The sequence below is a fragment of the Caretta caretta genome, chromosome 1 (assembly GCF_965140235.1).
Source record: "Caretta caretta isolate rCarCar2 chromosome 1, rCarCar1.hap1, whole genome shotgun sequence".
Classification (NCBI taxonomy): Eukaryota; Metazoa; Chordata; order Testudines; family Cheloniidae; genus Caretta; species Caretta caretta.
This window is the reverse complement of record NC_134206.1, coordinates 267,860,161-267,880,763: the sequence shown is the minus strand read 5'-3', so window position 1 is coordinate 267,880,763 and position 20,603 is coordinate 267,860,161. Positions and strand designations below refer to the sequence as shown.

Genomic DNA, 20,603 nt, shown 5'->3' with positions numbered 1-20,603 from the left:
TATATACAAATGCACAAAGCCTTGGAAACAAGCAGGGAGAACTGGAGGTCCTGGTGATGTCAAGGAACTATGACGTGATCGGAATAACAGAGACTTGGTGGGATAACTCACATGACTGGAGTACTGTCATGGATGGTTATAAACTGTTCAGGAAGGACAGGCAGGGCAGAAAAGGTGGGGGAGTAGCACTGTATGTAAGGGAGCAGTATGACTGCTCAGAGCTCCGGTACGAAACTGCAGAAAAACCTGAGTGTCTCTGGATTAAGTTTAGAAGTGTGTGCAACAAGAGTGATGTAGTGGTGGGAGTCTGCTATAGACCACCAGACCAGGGGGATGAGGTAGATGAGGCTTTCTTCCGGCAGCTCACGGAAGCTACTAGATCGCATGCCCTGATTCTCATGGGTGACTTTAATTTTCCTGATATCTGCTGGGAGAACAATACAGCAGTGCATAGACAATCCAGGAAGTTTTTGGAAAGCGTAGGGGACAATTTCCTGGCACAAGTGCTAGAGGAGCCAACTAGGGGGGGCGCTTTTCTTGACCTGCTGCTCACAAACCGGGTAGAATTAGTGGGGGAAGCAAAAGTGGATGGGAATCTGGGAGGCAGTGACCATGAGTTGGTTGAGTTCAGGATCCTGACGCAGGGAAGAAAGGTAAGCAGCAGGATACGGATCCTGGACTTCAGAAAAGCAGACTTCGACTCCCTCAGGGAACGGATGGCCAGGATCCCCTGGGGGACTAACCTGAAGGGGAAAGGAGTCCAGGAGAGCTGGCTGTATTTCAAGGAATCCCTGTTGAGGTTACAGGGACAAACCATCCCGATGAGTCGAAAGAATAGTAAATATGGCAGGCGACCAGCTTGGCTTAATGGTGAAATCCTAGCGGATCTTAAACATAAAAAAGAAGCTTACAAGAAGTGGAAGGTTGGACATATGACCAGGGAAGAGTATAAAAATATTGCTCGGGCATGTAGAAATGATATCAGGAGGGCCAAATTGCACCTGGAGCTGCAGCTAGCCAGAGATGTCAAGAGTAACAAGAAGGGTTTCTTCAGGTATGTTGGCAACAAGAAGAAAGCCAAGGAAAGTGTGGGCCCCTTACTGAATGAGGGAGGCAACCTAGTGACAGAGGATGTGGAAAAAGCTAATGTACTCAATGCTTTTTTTGCCTCTGTTTTCACGAACAAGTTCAGCTCCCAGACTGCTGCGCTGGGCATCGCAAAATGGGGAAGAGATGGCCAGCCCTCTGTGGAGATAGAGGTGGTTAGGGACTATTTAGAAAAGCTGGACGTGCACAAGTCCATGGGGCCTGACGAGTTGCATCCGAGAGTGCTGAAGGAATTGGCGGCTGTGATTGCAGAGCCATTGGCCATTATCTTTGAAAACTCGTGGCGAACGGGGGAAGTCCTGGATGACTGGAAAAAGGCTAATGTAGTGCCAATCTTTAAAAAAGTGAAGAAGGAGGATCCTGGGAACTACAGGCCAGTCAGCCTCACCTCAGTCCCTGGAAAAATCATGGAGCAGGTCCTCAAAGAATCAATCCTGAAGCACTTGCATGAGAGGAAAGTGATCAGGAACAGCCAGCATGGATTCACCAAGGGAAGGTCATGCCTGACTAATCTAATCGCCTTTTATGATGAGATTACTGTTTCTGTGGATGAAGGGAAAGCAGTGGATGTATTGTTTCTTGACTTTAGCAAAGCTTTTGACACGGTCTCCCATAGTATTCTTGTCAGCAAGTTAAAGAAGTATGGGCTGGATGAATGCACTATAAGGTGGGTAGAAAGCTGGCTAGATTGTCGGGCTCAACGGGTAGTGACCAATGGCTCCATGTCTAGTTGGCAGCCGGTATCAAGTGGAGTGCCCCAAGGGTCGGTCCTGGGGCCGGTTTTGTTCAATATCTTCATAAATGATCTGGAGGATGGTGTGGATTGCACTCTCAGCAAATTTGCGGATGATACTGAACTGGGAGGAGTGGTAGATACGCTGGAGGGGAGGGATAGGATACAGAAGGACCTAGACAAATTGGAGGATTGGGCCAAAAGAAATCTGATGAGGTTCAATAAGGATAAGTGCAGGGTCCTGCACTTAGGACGGAAGAACCCAATGCACAGCTACAGACTAGGGACCGAATGGCTAGGCAGCAGTTCTGCGGAAAAGGACCTAGGGGTGACAGTGGACGAGAAGCTGGATATGAGTCAGCAGTGTGCCCTTGTTGCCAAGAAGGCCAATGGCATTTTGGGATGTATAAGTAGGGGCATAGCGAGCAGATCGAGGGACGTGATCGTTCCCCTCTATTTGACATTGGTGAGGCCTCATCTGGAGTACTGTGTCCAGTTTTGGGCCCCACACTTCAAGAAGGATGTGGATAAATTGGAGAGAGTCCAGCGAAGGGCAACAAAAATGATTAGGGGTCTGGAACACATGACTTATGAGGAGAGGCTGAGGGAGCTGGGATTGTTTAGCCTGCAGAAGAGAAGAATGAGGGGGGATTTGATAGCTGCTTTCAACTACCTGAAAGGGGGTTCCAAAGAGGATGGCTCTAGACTGTTCTCAATGGTAGCAGATGACAGAACGAGGAGTAATGGTCTCAAGTTGCAGTGGGGGAGGTTTAGATTGGATATTAGGAAAAACTTTTTCACTAAGAGGGTGGTGAAACACTGGAATGCGTTACCTAGGGAGGTGGTAGAATCTCCTTCCTTAGAGGTTTTTAAGGTCAGGCTTGACAAAGCCCTGGCTGGGATGATTTAACTGGGAATTGGTCCTGCTTCGAGCAGGGGGTTGGACTAGATGACCTTCTGGGGTCCCTTCCAACCCTGATATTCTATGATTCTAAAGATTCAGTTCCCTAGGGATTTTCAACTGAATCATTATTTAGTTTATGAGTTAACTGAAACCAATTTAAAAATGGGACCTTTAATAAATGTCCTGTATCTGACATTTTTTTTTTTTACTCCATTTACTAACAAGTGTCTGGCTTCCTATATTTCAAACTTTTCATATTATTACAACTCATGGTCAGCTATCAAATGTACATTTGAATGAATTAGGCTGTGATAAAGAAAGTTATTAATGATTGTTTGTTCATATCTTTTCTATTATATTAACAACATTCTCCTATTCTAAATGTCTTCATAGTATAATGTGAAATCTTAATCACAGCCTGAGGAACATAAGCAAATATTTAGAACTGATGTGTGTTTATGGGGGAAGCATGAACTCATAATTGGGGTCTTGCAAGGGAGATTAATGTGCTGCCTGTAGTGTGATTTCTTATCAGCTAGAAGCAGAAGGAAGTTCCTTGTGATAACACAGAGTCTGTCACTATCAGTGTAAATGTGCTCTGCGGGCTTTGGTGTACAGTTAAGAAGCATCCTATAATTGGCATTTCCCTGCTTCTTAGGTTTTGCTTTGGGAGGGAGGGCGATCTCACACTTAACCAACCTCAATCCCTTTTAAATAAAGATAGTGTTTATGGAATAACATTATATATAACAAACCTCTCTAGAGTACATTTAAAACAGAATAAAGTATTACTCTATTGCAATAGTAGAAATAAGAAATTTGCCTTCCCTTCACCATCTTTACTGAGGCAAATTTATAATTTCTAATTCAATTTATTTTCCCTTACCCTGCTTCAACAATATGAACTTTAGGTTATTCCAATGCAAACAGAAATTGTAAACCTTAAATGTATTTTACACACATATAATATCAATGCTTCATGCAATTATGTAAAAAGAATCTAGACTTATTAAAACCAAAATCCAGGAAAAGCTAATATATTTTAATCATAGTGGTAGGATTGTGTCAGATCACTTGTAGAGTTGCATGAAAATTGTCAGACATAGGTTTGCCTTTTCACAGTCAAACTTCCCCCCTCCCCAGTCAAACGTAGATGTTGCATCACTTTTTTGTTGGGAAAAAAAATTCCGTACAAATATTGCCAATTTCTACTCTGTTAAAATTATATGGAACATTACCAAGCTACATTCTGTCTTCTCATGAAAACCTTTCCAAGTACAAAACTGATATCTTGCTCAATTGATTTAGTACCCAATGTCTCTCCTTTCCCTAGCTTCATAAGAAATTTATTTGTTTTCTTACCTAAAAGTTCATTCTCTTCAATTGATCCAATGGAAAAATTAGCTGGACTGACTGAAGGACTGGAAGTAAAGCTTGCATATCCAATGGATGAGTTGATTTCAAAATAATCGTGGCTGTGATTTAGTCGGTGAAGTTCCAGAGAAGATACTATTGATGTTCTCTGTTTGGGCTGAAAAAGTAGAGTTCAAAGTGTAACTAACACCAGACATTAGATGATTTCCCCCATCTTCATTAGTTGACATTCACCCCACATAATTGGAGTTCATCTCTTTCTAAAAAATTTATTTAGCCAAAAAGAAGACAAGGTGTGGTGACTTAGATCTAACTTTTTCTCGAAAATCTGAACAGTAGTTTTGCATACTTGTCACCTTAATCACAGAATCATTTTTGCTTAGGAAGATAACATGCTTCTACAGGTTTACCTATATTAATTGTAATCCTTTTTTAAAACACAGAAGTGCACTCCTTTCAGCAGCTAGATAGCTGGCTCTGAGCTTTTGCTCCACTCAACAATATATCTTGCAAAACATTTAGATCTATCTCACGGATGGTCTAGAAAGTAACAAACCAGTAATAATAGGTAATAAATTCCACTGAGCATGGTCAGGCAGCCCCCTGATGTTTATTCATACAGGCAAGGCTCTTAAATTTGACTGCAGGCAAGGCTGAGCTTAATTAATCAAAGACTCTCAAAGATCTAAAAGCTTATTTAGAACTAAAGGGACAATGTCATCTTAAAAGCCATATATTGGAAACACTCATTCCTTCACCTATTTGCATAATACTCTATATTATTAAAACTGAAAGTACAAAAATGGAGGTGGAGCTTTGGTTAGCCTCTCAACATGCCAGGGTAGCACAGCATATGTAGAGATCATCTGAAGAAAAGAATCTGCTCCCGGTGAGGGCCGGTAGCAGATGATTACCCTAGGAGCAATGGCTCTTCTTGAGGCCATATAGCTACTCAGACCTCTTACTCAGCACAAAATGCTAAAGTACAATTAGCCCAATGAAGTAATTTTCACTTTTGTTTATGGCCCATTTCATTTTGAGGTTATTAATGTTGAAATGTTTATATTACAAATACAGAAAACAATGTATTTTGCTAAAAAGCAACTGTTTCCATTGGAATGTTAAAAAAAATAATTTTGAAATGTAATTTGGCTCAGGTTTTGTAAAAGATTTCTTGTTCAATTGCAAAATTTTGGGCATAATATAAATTGACTGTGTCCTGTTAAAACTGAAAAAGTTGTGTAGGTTAAGGATAGGCACGCAGCTGCAACTAGTTTGCAGTCTATGGAGGGGAATTAACTTCTTTAATAATCCAAAAAATAATGTATGGCTTGCAAGGCTCCTTCCTAGGGCTAGTAATTGCTGTGAAGATTTTCATGAAGGCGGACAGACTCCCGCATCAAATAGCTTTAAATAAGAGGTACTGGTATGGGGTCTTAGCCAAACTACTGATCTGAACAAAAGTGCACCATTTATTTTTGCTAAAATGCAATTCAGCAGTGACATAATTATGTTTAAAAGGAATATGTTGCAAGAAGGTTTCTTATTTGGGGGCCTTGCAGTAGGTCAGTTTCTTCTGTTGAGAGAAGCTGATGTCATGGAGTTATGTCTGGTATAACTGGTTTGTTCACACAAAATACAGGACTCTAGTTACTCTTAAACTGAGACAGGCCCAGCCTCACTTAGGCAGCTCTGGAATCTCCAACTCAGTCACCCTGAGCAGCCACCTCCATCTTTGTTCTTCCAGGCCTCTAGTCATCCTCCTAGCTGCCATGGAACCTTCTCCTCCTGGCTGTCCTATATCAGTTGCCAGTCAGAACAGCAGCAGCAGATTCACCACACTGCCACCAGCTGGCCTATTACTGCTCATCTGATTTACCACGTTAGTCTAGAATGACATACACTACAGTGGCTTTTCTTTGAAAATTTCTGCGCAAACCTCATGCACAAATCTTTGAAAAAGGTATTCCATTCATTTCAAAGGGATGGATGCACGCACTTGAGTGTTTTGCACAAGTAAGTCTCCAGGACTTATATGATAAGAAGTGATCTCTTGTTGATCCTAGGATTTGTCCTCCTCCTAAATTCCCCCCACACTGATACTAAGGGGCCATAATCATTAATCCCAATTGGCAAAGGGGAGAGGGATATTACAGTAGGCCAGAAGGGTTCCCTTTTGGTCACATGTTACACAACTGTTGGAGCAGGGCTGCATGGCAGGGAACCACAGGTGATGCTTTCCTGGTTTTAGGGAACGCTTTATGCGGCTTTAAATGACCAATAATAAGTCTGATTACTTTCATAAGGCAGCCTAACCTGCAGATGGATAGTAGCTACAGCCTCAGTAGTCTGTATGTAGGTGCTTTCACCCTACTGTGGCAAAGGTGCCTGAGCACTTAGATCTAAGCGAGGAGTCTTTTAGTACAACTATGCAAAGGACTGATTTTTGGAACTCCTTCAATATTCCTGTGCATGCAGAACATTGGGATTGCAAATTCACCTAACATACGAACAGATGGGTAAGCAGATAACCTTTCTACTCTGCTTTGAATATAGTCTACACGCACACAGAGCTCATGTTTACCCTCTTCCTGGGCTTTGACATTATTATTTAAATCAACAAAACGAAAACTTAACAAGATTTGTTTCTAATCCTAGGGTTCTTCTACAGAAACTTCTCTAGCTCAGTCTTTAGTTCCCTTTTCCCTAGAGGGGCAGGCAGTCTAATTCTGTTATATTCAGATTGGAGCTAATAAGAACCACCTGCCAGCATGCAGCAATTAGTATAGTTATGCATGGTTCTAGCACCTGAACATTAGTGGCACAATAGAGGATTCTTATCCCTGGTCCTAGAAAATGTCAAGCTATTACAATCTGCTAATAGTTCATTAATATATGCTAGTTGCGGCTAGAAGCACAAATCTACCTAGTACAAAATTAAGTCAGAGCAGAAGTACCGAGAATGAAAACTCACAGGGTAGCCTTATCTGCTGCAATTAAAAACTGCCAAAATTTCTCTTTATGAGAAAACTGATGGCCTATAAGCTCCTCTGCAGGAGCTTAGGGTCAAAATATTGGTGTCATGAGGCATGGTCTCAGGGGAAAGGCTGAATAACACAGTCCATAGGACTTCCCTGAATTAGTTCCTGTGTGAACTAGAATATATCTTTAAAAAAATATTTTTTTCCATTTATAAATTGCCAGTGGTGGAGAAACAATGAAAGTCTAGACACCCTTTTTCATATGTACCACATCACAACCTTGATAAGACATCAGTCCAAAATGAAGCAATGTCATTGCAAGTCAATTTTCTGTAGCTTTTTGATCCAAAGTATTTCACATGCTAAAAAATTGCAACACAGAACAATTACAAATTCAGATATCTAACTTGGTTCTCCCTTCTCAGTTTAGAGCCATCTATAGGTTTATGATCCCTTGGAAGAGGCAAGTATACTAGGCATAATGGTTTCTCCACTCATCTATTTAAATAGCAGTCTCATATTTCCTTACATTATAAAAAGATGTGCATTTTGTAAGCTGAAAAATAAAGAAAAGTGGTAGATTGCACCCCTTGCTATTCAAATACAAAGTAAATAATCATAAAATGAAATTTTTGCTCATGAAAAGTGCTGAATTACCAGAGAAGCTAGAGAATACTCCTGTTTACCCAAAGAACAGGTACAACATAGGCTGTGACGGTTTAGGCTTCACACCTGTGCCTCCCCATGAACCTCAATTTTGACCTGGAAGGCTCAACATGCCTGTTTCATTCTCGGCCTAATTACTGATATTAGCAGCAACAAGAGTGCCAGCTGTGTATTAATTGTACATCTGCTTATCAGGATCTGGACTGAGAGCATCAGTCATCAGATGGCAACAACTTTTAGTCACTACTGAACTGGGTTTGGTTCAAACTAGTAATCTAGAGTTGGAAAGACTTGATTGTCCTATTACCAGTCTCCCAAGATAACGAGCTCTTCAAACATCAAAATAAATGAACACATAGAAGAAACACTGTCATTTTAATTATCTACATTAATGTTTTCATGGGTATGGCTATTACAATTTCATATCTCAAATTATAAATATGACTAAAATTAAAGATAAAAAAGCAGCAAGTTTCAGCATTCATACTGATAATCTTGATTTTTTTGCCTAATATCTTAATTCAGAGCACCAGGCAGTAATTATACTGTATTTAGCAGCAAATATGTCCCAAGGAGCTACAACAGAAACCTCATAACGTCATGGGAATTTAAAAAAAATGAAAGAAGGATAAATAAATGTTTGCATTTCTTTAACCATAAATTATTCTCTACTATAAAGGCAATAAACTCAAACTAAATTTATTTAATTTTATTGCTAATCAAAAGATTCCTAGTGACTTCTGTTTCTACTAAAGAGATTCTGAACTAATACAATGTGACCTCCGGCATGCTGCTCATTCAGCTGGTCCACACTTCCTCAGGATGGCCTGACAGTGTGTTAGCATACTTCCTGAGACATCTGAAAATTATTGATACACACAACGATGGCACAGCTGCCATTGTCCCTTTGTGTATTGTTGTGTGCATGGAGTATCCACGGTGCTTTCTGTTCTTGTGCATTCACAGTGCCTCTTCTCTGTTATCCTAGCACCTCTTCCTGACTTCTCTGCTGGATGAGGTAACCAAATGTCAGCAATCAGCTGTGCAGTTCTTCCCTCCTCCCCTGCTTTATCTCAGACCACCACTTTGCTTGACACCAGTGGCTGGGAGTGAAGGAGGGTATGTATGATGCTTCTCTCCTCCTCCTTGGGCCCCAATTGTCATTTCTTAATTTCAGCCAGAGAGCAGCAATGAGTTCTGAGCAGCTCTACTGCAGCTCTCCCACTGTCAGGAACTCAGCTGCCTCCAGACTTAGTGCCTGGCAACCCAGTGAGCTCAGCTGGGCCCAAAAAATGCTCTCAAACTGACTGTGCTCCCCAGTTGGTCAGAAAAGCCAACAGATCATCATTTAAACCCTGTAGCAACAGCAGCACACTGGCTGCTCTATGTATTCCACGTTTATATCTGTACTCGGCCTGCTTCTTGGCTGGCCCTTGTTCTGATTCTTGCTAGTTCTGCTCCAGCCCTAGTCCCTGCCTATGTCTGAACTCCTGGCTCTGACCACTGGCTTGCCTCCCGGCTATGCCTTTGACTCTTCCTTTTGGTGCTGTTCTGACCACTAAGATAATACAACCTAGTGGTTGGAGCCAGTCTATCTATACCTCCTGTGACACCCACTTTGTTCTGATGCACTAAAGCTGTTGCATTTTTGTGAGTATTGGTTCCTTTTTAAAGGATGGGATTAGTATTAACAGTGGATCTTTAGCCTCTGAGAAAGCGCCATATTCATAAACTGTATATGCACTATATTCACTGAAAAATGTTTATTGAATTATTCATTGTGGCTTTTACATATTCGGTGATCCACTTTTCAACCATTTACCTATAAGAGGCCTGATCCTCAAGTATCATAGACTCCAAAGAGTTGAGGATGTTCAGTACTGCACGAGCTTGGGCCCATATACTGTAAATAGAGATCTGAATAACTCTGAATTCCTCTGACTCTTATGTACACACTGAATTAGAAAACTAAAACTACAGGACAGCTCCAGAGAGGCAATTCATCTTCAACAAGAGAAAAGTATCTATTTAGAAACAATATTCTCTAAATAAATCACTACTAATTGTGAGGATTATTCACATGCTTAAACTTAGATATGTGCTTAAATTCTTTGCTGAAACAAGGGTGGATCAAAGCTTTAATGCACTCAAACAGCTTGTTTTCTTTTTTCATCACTACTGTCTATTGAACAGATGTTTTTATTTTCATATTTGCTTAGCTCTAATTAAAATCATCTAATTGGAATAATGTTTTGTAATGAGTTGTCAAAAGAGAAGGTCTATTACAATGTGCACGATTAATAATATTTTAGTTAATGGTGTTAAGTAGTCACTGAATATCTAAACAAGGATTTCTAAATATTCTGCTCTGGAGATATTATCAGCCATCTCACTAACTATATTATAAAGTATACTTTTATTTCTAAACATGTATGACTCATATACATAATTTTAGAATACTACAGAAGGTTTTTTTTTGTTCTGCTTGCCATCATATGTATATGAATTGTTAGCTTTTTAAATAGACATTAATAGCATACCTGTTATTTCTTTTTGGACTATTTCATAAAGCGTTCTTGCTTTCAGTATTACTAGGATAAGGAAGGTTTTGAACTATTCCCAGTAGATTTGGGTAAACACTTTAGGTTTAAAAATAATTCCATATAAACAAATACAAGTGTCTGAGAATCAGGAACTAAGGCTATGTCTACAGCAATTAAACACCCATGACTGGCCTGGGTCAGCTGACTCGGGCTCGCCAGGCTTGGGCTGTGGAGCTGTAAAATTGCAGTGCAGATGTTTGGGTTTGGTTTGGAACTTGATCTTTGGGACCTGTGAGGGGGAAGGTCCCAGAGCCCAGGCTCCAGCCTGAGCCTGAATGTGACACTGCAATTTTTAGCCCCGCAAGCTTAAGTCAGCTGAACTGGGCCAGCCGTGGGTCTTTTATTCCAGTGGAGATGTACCCTAAATCCATGCATAGGCTTTGGGTCTATCGGGCAAGGTGCTAAGTACCTTGACTTTAATGGGAATCTGGGAAGCTCAGCACTTTGCAGCGAGTACTCAGCATCTCACAGAACTTGGCTCTTTCTTTCTTTCTTTCTTTCTTTCTTTTGATATGAAATGCTATATTAATGGGTCTGCTGCCAGTAGAGTGTTTCCACACATGTGTAGGGCTGTTCCACTGGATATTTCATAAGATTTTCTTAACTGTCCCCTGCTATTCTGTTATGATTTTTGATCGATCTCTTAAAGGAAGTTGAAATCAGTGGAGATGAGTAATGCTGAGGATGGGATGACCAGCCTGAGGCACCAGAACAGTATCTAACAAATTATGTTCTTTTTTTTTTTAAAGTGCAAGAAACAAGCAAAAAAAAATGTAAACACCAGTTTTCTTTGCAGCAGCTTTGCCTGCAAGTAACCCTGACTCAATGTCAGAAAAATAGAAAAAAATCATAGCTATATTATGCATTTACTAGGAATTTCTGAGGTGCTGGGAGACAGTGACATTGATCTTTGTGGTTTATCTGTTAATAAAATTGTGAAACTGGCTGCTAACATCTCAAAAAATCTTTGAGATACAACCCATACTGTTTCAGCTGAAATGTTGGCAGTGTCATTAACTCTACCACAGACTACTTGTGTGACATTAGACAAGTCAATTAATCTCTCCGAGCCTCAGTTTCCAATCTGTAAAATAGGGTAAATAATAGTTCCTTTCTTCTACCACATAGCTCTATGGGACTCCAGTTTCAGTTTGGACCTCTCAGCTATACTGTAACACAGATTAATGATGATTGCTGCATCTTAAAAATGACTTACTACATATTGATGGAAAAGCATGTTAAGTCATTTCCCAGCATACCTGGTAATGTTTGTAGTGTCATAAAGCATGATCAAGTCCTTAGGCTTTAGCCCAATTTTTGAGGGAAAATGGTCTTCTAGGATTCTAATGTCTCCTTTGCCTACCCACAGCCATTTTTAAAGACCTTTCTATAGCATGCTTGTGTGAGTGGGGAGGAATCTACCTGTAAAACATTTGGATCCAATTTCCTCTGCAAATGTAAATCAATGCCACTCATTGTGTCAGCCAGAGAGGCTCTACAGTGACTGAAATAATTTGCTCTCTCCTCTGAAGACCTAAACTATCTCCACATTGCTCCTAGACCTGCCAGCTGTGACAGACCATGGCTGGCACTCAGACTTGTTCACCATATGCTGCTAGTGTATGAGATTACCATTCTTTTAAAGGCAGTACTTCCAAAATCAGCGGAACACAAGATGTTAAAAAGAATTCTTCTAGGAGGTTATTTGGGAGTTGAGCAATATAAACAACAAGTGTGAGAGGAAGCCAGTTTTAGCCAGTAATATTCAGATGGATAAAAAAAATCTTGCATCTAAATGTGACCTGTCACAAATGCTGAAATTCATTCTGCCATCCCATTCCCCCTCCCCCCCCCACAACCCCCACTTATTAAACACCAGATCACTGACAACAATGTTTAGGAACAATCCTGTTCACATAAAATGAGCATTTATTCACGGAAGATAATGCCTGAGACATTTTTTAAATAGTCCACACTTTGGACATCAAAAACCATAACTGCAGTTAGCCACATGAAACCCACCTTAGCAAGACATGAAGAGAAAAAGTAGTCAATACATTATAATTAATAAATGAAGAATTTTAAAAGGTTTCTCCGAGAGTTCGGAATTGAAATTCATGATTATTGCCCAAGACTCCACAAGTAAATGGCTAGGCCAAGAAAAACAAATTCACAAAAGGAGATGCTGAGATGGTTGAGCCTTACATCTGTGTCTTGAAACGTTATAGAGACATTATTACAAGAGAATGTGGCTCACCTAGGGTATATCTACACGGCAATTAAAAGCCTGCAGCTGGCTAGTGCTGATTCAAGCTCTCAGGGCTCGAGTTGCAGGGCTGTTTAATTGCAGTGCAGACTTCCTGTCTCAGACTGGAATCTGGGCTCTAGGACCCTGCAAGGTGGGAGGGTCCCAGAGCTCTGGCTGTGGCACAAGCCTGGAAGCCTACACTGCACTTAAACCGCTCTGCAGCCCAAGCCCCAAGAGACTGGGAGTCAGCTTGCTTGGGCCAGCCATTGGTATCTAATTGCAGTGTAGACATACCTGTATTCAAATACTGATTAACAAGTGACTTGCTGTAATCCAGAGTACTTTGTTCAGTGTGCTGACTAATGCACATAAGACTTTACATGTGGGCTTAGTCTCTTTTAGGTTTGTTTTAGACTATGATTTAAAGATATAATCAGTCTAACACCTTCTACAGCTCTAGCGCAGACAAGACAAGATGTACTTTAGTACATGGTAAGTGGTCAAAATAAAGCTCAAAGGACTCTAAAGTTTTAGAAGGTGTAACTTAGATCAAGCTATCTTTCACAATCTAACAACACACCTTTAAATCATAGTCTAAACAGAGCCCCTTTACACCACTCTGCCAGTATCAGAAAGTCTTGAAGTCGGCATAAATGTAATTTACGACCATTTTAAGGGGTTCTTACACTGCCAGAGTAGTGTAAGGGGGGTTCAGTGTAAATGAGAATCAGGTTCAAGAGCTCCTATCACTCGAACAAAACTGAAGTTGAAAATAAAAGAATAAGGGGTTCAAATAAAATCAAGCAGACAAAACGAAAAGCTATGTTATGGCAGTTTTACAAAGGTGTTTCCAAAAGTAGGATTTTGTTCACTTACAGAATCACTCTGATAGTGTTTGGAAACCAGCAATTATGTGCTATGAAACACACAAATATTAAACATTCATATTCAAAACTCTGATGTCACATGGCATTTTATAAAAAATATTTCCAATCATTCCTTTCAGCACAGAGGGCTGTGAGTAACTCCAGAGTGAGAGGAACACTCCAGAGTGACAGCTTGGTGTTTCATAGAAGCATAACTCATGAACAGGAGTTGTACTTCCTTTTCCAGGCTAAAGTTTAGTAATCAAAATAATTCTTGATGGAGTTAGACCATGGCAAAATTTGTCTGAAGAAAATGAAGAAAAAAAAAAATCACGGATCTCACCTTCACTCATACGCTGAACTTCATACCATTTTTCTGTTTGTTCGTATGTAACATGATAACTCTGAATCAATTTCAAAGAACGTACTAGACATCAGTGGGCATAAGCCTATTGATTATGGTGAAAATTGGAAAAGCTTGCTTCTGAGGAAAATCAGGACCTCCACAGCCCCTGGGTCTGCAGGCAGAGGAATCTGTGGGATGCTGTCTTCTGCTGCCTTCACATATCAGAGGCAGCTTCTTAACTTTCTGCGTAGGGAGCCTGTCTGTAGCCTGGAGTCTAACAGTAATAAAAGAGCCTTAAAGGGAAGGTTTTTGGAGGGAATGGAGGACTTGGGAAGGCAGTGGAATATGAAGGAAGCAAGGATCCAGAAGGGATTGGGTGGGTAGTGGCAAAGTGGGGTCCTAGAAGACAGAGGCAGATGTATGCCTTTGCAAAAGGACAAAGCAGCTCTGAGTGCAGGGGCTGCGGGAGTTCAGTAGCCCCAAACAGCCAGAGAATTTTACATTCTAGCATTCGCTGTCCCATCCAGTCACTCCCCTAGTATGTCACTATGCTGGATAGAGAAGAGGAAAAAAGTGGTATAGCAGTTTAGTCCACTTTTGTGCTGGGGCTGTTCCCTGCAGGCTATTTCTGTTCCCCTTAAAACCTCTCTACTCTGTCAGAATGGAGTAAAGGGGCCCTAACAGGGAACAAAATATACCCCTAAAATGAATTAATCTGTGTGTATTATATATTATCATTATTATTTATTTGTATTATGATAGTGCCTAGAGGCCAACCAAGACAGGCACTGTACAGTCAGAGTAACAGTCCCTGCTCAAAAGAGCTTGCAGTCTTAATAGACAAGACAGACAAAGGGCAGGGGAAAGGGAGTAAATATATAACCAGAATTAACAGAGTGATGTTTTGCAAACATCATGTTAGTTCCACAATTTCTTTTTTAAAAATTCTTAGGGTAGGGTTTTGTTGGGAGGAGATTAGCTAAATGGAAAGATAAAGGAAGGGTGGGGGGGACATAGCAGATAGGGATCTAAGGGAGATACAGGAAATTAAAGGGGAAGGGGAGCTGAGAGCTGTAACAGATCCATCTCCACGGTGGATTGGTCACAGATGCAGACACATAAATACACACTGACCAATAGGTTACATACTTCCTACTATTGAAGTGTTCTACATAGCAAAAAGGGTGGCTAAATATTATGTTAAAAGTTATTTTGACTGTCCATTCTAACAAGAATGGTGAAGTTCTGACCATATCCCCTTTTCTTCTGCAGTAGGATGACAGCAGCGCTGATACCATATACACTGAGAGTGCGTAAATGGGTCTGATTTAAATCCAAACAACTCCTCCCCTGAGTCCCTATGAACACTATTCAAGATGAACTAGCACAAGAACATCACCATTCAATGTTCTGGGTCCATCTGTTGGCAATATCATGATGAAAACAGATTTTTAAATGCTATTTTCAATGAACTACCACACAACAACTTGTTCCAACAGTATTTCCAGTGCCTGTCTGCCTGCCTCCGATTAGAAAAAACAACTAAGAGGGAAGAAGGTACTTCAATAGAACTGTGATGTAGAGGGGGAGAGATAGAGAAAGAGAGAGCCTACAGAAATAGAAAAAGGGGGAGACAATTGGGAAAAGGCAAAAAAGGCCAAGAAGATAATATTCTAGACATAGTACAATCTGGATTCAGGCCAGAACATGGAACTGAAACTGTGATAGTGGCACTAATGGATGATCTCCAGCTGTCAGTGGATGGAGGGCAGACATCCATTCTCAACCTTCTGGACCTATCTGCAGCATTTGACATGGTCAGCCATGTCAACTGCTTCTCATGTGAGAGGCGGCAATGGTGCAGAGTAATGTGTTAATACGGTTTGAGTCATTCCTGGAGGCATGCACCCAATGAGTACTGATGAGAAACTTCACCTCTACCACTAGACCCTCACCATGGAGTCCCACAAGGATCAATTGTCTCTCTAGTCCTTTTCAACATCTATGTGCAGCCACTAGGTGAATTGGTCAGACAACTGAAGTGGCACCAATATGCAGATGACACACAGCTCTACCTGTCTTTCACCACATACAACCACACCACTACCATCGAGGGACCAATGTTTGGATGGCATCAACTCATTCATGTCTGTGTCACCTCTCAGTTGGACTATAGCAATGTGACGATATACCTTGGCATGAAGTCTTCAGCCTCTCTGGTCTCTCCACAAGTTTCCCATGTACTACTGAATCAAGTTCAAAGTCTAGGTCCTTATTTTCATGGCACTGCATTGCCTGGGCCCAGGTTAGCTAATAGACCACCTAAAGCTCTGGGATGAAGACTGTACTCAACAACTTTGCTCTCTGGCACAACAGAGTTCTCTACAATAAGGGCAAAGCTCATCCATGTGGGAGACAGAATCTGCGGGGGAGGAGCTGGTCCCAGCCTGTGGAGTGAATTCTCCAAGAACTAAAAGACTATCACAAACCTCATCACCTTCTACTCAAAATATAAGACATTTCTTTGACCTTGCCTTCTGTAACAGATACATAGCAACATGTGTCTTATAAAAAATTAATACAACCAAAACAAGACACACCACAGCATATGCTTCTCTTCCTGAAGAAAGGATGAGAGAACAAACAAATAACTTGTGACAGATGTTAGTCACATTGCTTAATGCCCTACTGGAAGATATTTAGGTACTATAGTGTTAAGCAGGTATAAGACCCTTTCGTCTATTCTATACACAGAATTAGAAATATGTGGAAAAGTTTAAAGTTATGTAGACTCAACCATAATATAAGACAAAGTAAAATAAATAATGTCCAAAAGGTACGGAATCAAGAGGACAGAAGTATAGTGAGGGAAAGAGGCCTGGAAAAAGGATAAAAAGAGAACAAAAACTTGGGGGAAAACTAAAGGCAGCCAAATAAAGCACTAGCATTAAACAAAAAAAAAATATTTGTCATTAATTCTGTAACAAGAAATAGTTGTATAATTATTTTAAGACATTATACATCTCTCTGACCATATTCCCAGAGGTTTTAATTTCCCCACGTATAACCAAGATCTTTTCCCGGGGTCAGAAAATATTTTGGACGTCTCAGTTTCTCCATTTTTTTAATTATCTACATTTATATATTCAAAAGGTCCTTATTAGAGACAGAGTACATGCATACATACATGTGCGTGCACACACGGTCAACTGTTCACAGAATCAGAAACAATTAACAAGAGAGTTTATTCTGATGACCTACCTGAGGGCGTATAACTTTTACTATATTTTTAAGTGCAGTGTCTGGTGATGGAGGAGAGCAGTCAGGTGTTGGGCCTGTGGAGCTGTTTCTATGGTTACCAGTTCCTGGTGCAGTAATTGCTACCTGAGGTGCATTATCTGTGAATAAAAATAGCATTTTGATGAACCTACTGCATATTCTAGAACAGTATATGTCTTTTAAAATCAGAAAATACTTTTGAAAACAGAGCAATATTTCAACTTTGAAAAATTAACATTGTTGAGCACAGTGAGGAAAATACTGCATATTTATCCTATATTTTTAGTACATATTTTTTTCCATTTAAGCTGGTATATATCACCCCCTATGGTACCTAAATATTAGTGCACACAAAATGAAAAAATATTGTTTAATTCATTTTTCTGACTTACTCATCACAGTTCCTAATACTGTTTTTATAATCAGAATAATCTAAGGCTAAATATCAACTGCCGGTCATATTGCTTTTCAGTCAGCTTTGCTGTAATAAGACCATCAAGGCACCAATTCAGTAAAGTACTTAAACATGTGCCTAATTTAAAGCATTTGTGCAGTCCCACAGAAGTCAGTTAACTACTCACATGCTTAAAATTAAGTACATGATTAAGTGCTATGTTGGACTGAGGCCCATATGCTCCTGTGGGTTAGGGTATATTAATGTTACAGACACACCACTGAAAATATACACATCAAAGTATGAATCCTGTTAGAGGAGTAGGGCGGGGTGTAATAACACATTTCTAGGAAGATAAATACATATACGGCCTGATTCTTAATTACACTAAAGCACCTTTACCTTGCTCTGGCCTTAAAGTGAATGTAAACGTAATTTACCCCTACTTAAAATCTGCTTTACAGGTCCAGAGCAGTGAAAAGCAATCTTCAGGCCTACAATATATGTAAAACCTGTGCACTCTCTAGGGTCTGATTCCTCACTTCCACAGTTTACACCACTGTAGTCATGCAAGGGGCCTTGAAGTGAGCAAAAATATAGTATTCCCACCTAAAATCTTCTTTACACTGCCAGAGCAGCATAAATTGGAAGTAGTGTAGATAAGAATCAGGTCCTTTTGTGTTTATTGGAATACCTTATATTCTTAAAAAGAAAAGGAGTACTTGTGGTACCTTAGAGACTAACCAATTTATTGCAATGCATCCGATGAAGTGAGCTGTAGCTCACGAAAGCTTATGTTCAAATAAATTGGTTAGTCTCTAAGGTGCCACAAGTACTCCTTTTCTTTTTGCGAATACAGACTAACACGGCTGCTACTCTGAAACCTTATATTCTTAGATACTAAATTCTACAAACAATGTATTTCGATTACGCAAGCACCCTGAAAAAACCCAACAGCTCAACATTTCAGACCCTCTGTCCTTTCTCAAGGGAATAAAGCATCAGATATGTAGTTGTTTCTTATAAACAATGTCCTTATTGTGAACAGCTTTTTATTTTCACTGTATGACCCACCATCAGATGACCAGTAATGATGCACCACATGGGTTTTCTCCATCAAAGAGAGAGAATCATTACCAATTCAACTATAGCAAAGATATTTTCTAGTTTAAGTATATGGTATGCAGTTTCATTAATAATAAAAAGCCTTGAATTAATTTTATTTTGTAATATAAATTATTGCATAATTATAATGCTCTAATTTATTTTCCCTTTCTGTTTGTTGGGAATAGGACCAAAGAAAATATTTTTAGGTAGTTTTTTTTTTTTTTATGAAAGCCCTAACTGTAAATACATTCAAACTAATATAAATTTCAGTGCAGCAATTCAAGATAAAAGGAAGCAATTTACCCTTGAAACAGTAGGGCCAGACTCTGCTGCATCCAGTGGAAAGTGAGCTGGCAGCCAGAGACTAAACTGACAGTGAGCCAGTTACTGATGTCTGATTCTCTGCCAGTTCCAGGAAAAGTTATAGTAGTCTAGGGGCTGTTCTAGCATGCACCAGCTGCCAATGGTCCCCAAGCATGCATTCGAGTAATCTCCAGTGGATAATCCATGCGCCAGTCACGTTCTCTCCTACCCCTAACACACCAGCTTTCACAAGTAAGGTGTCATAGAAGCCATTTCTGATCAGTGCCCACTATGAACTCCCTCATGTTAGGGGTTTGTGGTCATTTTTTGCTCCTTTTGTGACACATGAGCAGAACAAACGAAGAGAAGCAGAGCTGAAAATATGCCCCATAAGATATTTTCTTACATTAAAAATAATAACCAAAATTATTAAAAAAGAATTCTAAAACTAGAGCATATATAAACATACACCCAGATAGATCAAACAAATATCTTTGTTGTTGTTGCTGATTTACATTCCAGGCAGTCCTATTAATTTCACTGAGTTGTTGCACCGGGGTGCATGTTAGCACAGAATTTAGCCATATGATGTGATTCAGAAATTAAGAAGAGAAAGGACCATTATGATCTAATCCACCTTCTGCATCAAGTCCATAACTTCTGTTTGATATAGCATTCTTTTAGAAAGCTTCAGCATCTGACCACCTGATCTAGTTATGTCTTTTTCTGATACATTAAAGCACCATCTACCCTCAGAAATCTCTTGCCCACTTAAGTACTTGTAGACCATAACCAAATAACCTCTTAACCTTCTCTTGGAAAAAAACAAATAGATTGAGCTTCTTAAGTCTCTCACTATGAGACACATTTTCCATGTCTCAGATTATTCTTGCAACTTTTTTCTGAACCCTTTCTAATTTTTCTACACCCTTTCTGAAGCGTGGATACCAGAACTGGACATGGTGTTCCAGTAATGGTCTCATTAACGCCATATATAGGGGTAATGCTACTTTCCTACTCCTCCTTGATATTCCCAGGTTTGAGTACCAAAGGATTACATTTGCCCTCTAAACTACAGAATTACACTAGGGGGCTCATATTCAGTTGGTTACCTACCATTATCCCTAAATCCTTTTCAGTGTCACTGCATTCCAGGGTTCTGTCTCCACTCAAGTAATTATGACCTACATTCTTTGCTCCTACATATACAACTTGCACTTGGCTGTGGTAAAAAGCATGTTGTTCAAATAAACCCACTTTACCAGCCAGTCCAGATCTATATGTATAACTGAGCTCTCTCCATCATTATGTGGGAATTTTTCCAGGAATTATTTCAGAGTTTCTTCCAGATCATTGATACAAATATTGAACAGGACCAAGAACAAATCCCTGTGGAACCCAATTAGAAACTCTCCCACAGGATGATTATTCCACTTTTACAATTACTTTGAGATCTGTCAGTTAACCAGTTTTAAATCCACTTAATCTGGATTACCTTGATTTTTGAATACTGCTTTTTTTAAAGCAGAATGTCAGGAAGGACAGTCAAATGCCTCTGCGACGCTAAGTGTTACAGAAGTGTAAATGTATTATGTTAACACAGTTACCGTATAACCTCAGTTTGTTCTATGTAACAGCAGAAAGGTGGGGACACTAATCTTCTCTGCTCCTTAGTTCACAGTTTTGAGACAT

At 40.0% G+C, this 20,603-nt stretch overlaps 1 protein-coding gene across 10 annotated transcripts in view; it reads right to left on the bottom strand.

Annotated features, from left to right (window-relative positions):
* The window catches only part of ANKS1B (ankyrin repeat and sterile alpha motif domain containing 1B), a 770,082-nt gene that overhangs the window by 476,255 nt on the left and 273,224 nt on the right, over positions 1–20,603 (bottom strand). For all 10 annotated transcript variants that reach the window (XM_048835480.2, XM_048835488.2, XM_048835486.2 and 7 more), the window contains 2 exons: positions 17,090–17,226; positions 4,107–4,275 (listed from right to left, as the gene is read on the bottom strand). In XM_048835480.2, coding sequence (XP_048691437.2) covers positions 4,107–4,275; positions 17,090–17,226 — 306 coding nt within the window. The remainder of the gene's footprint in view (positions 1–4,106; positions 4,276–17,089; positions 17,227–20,603) is intronic.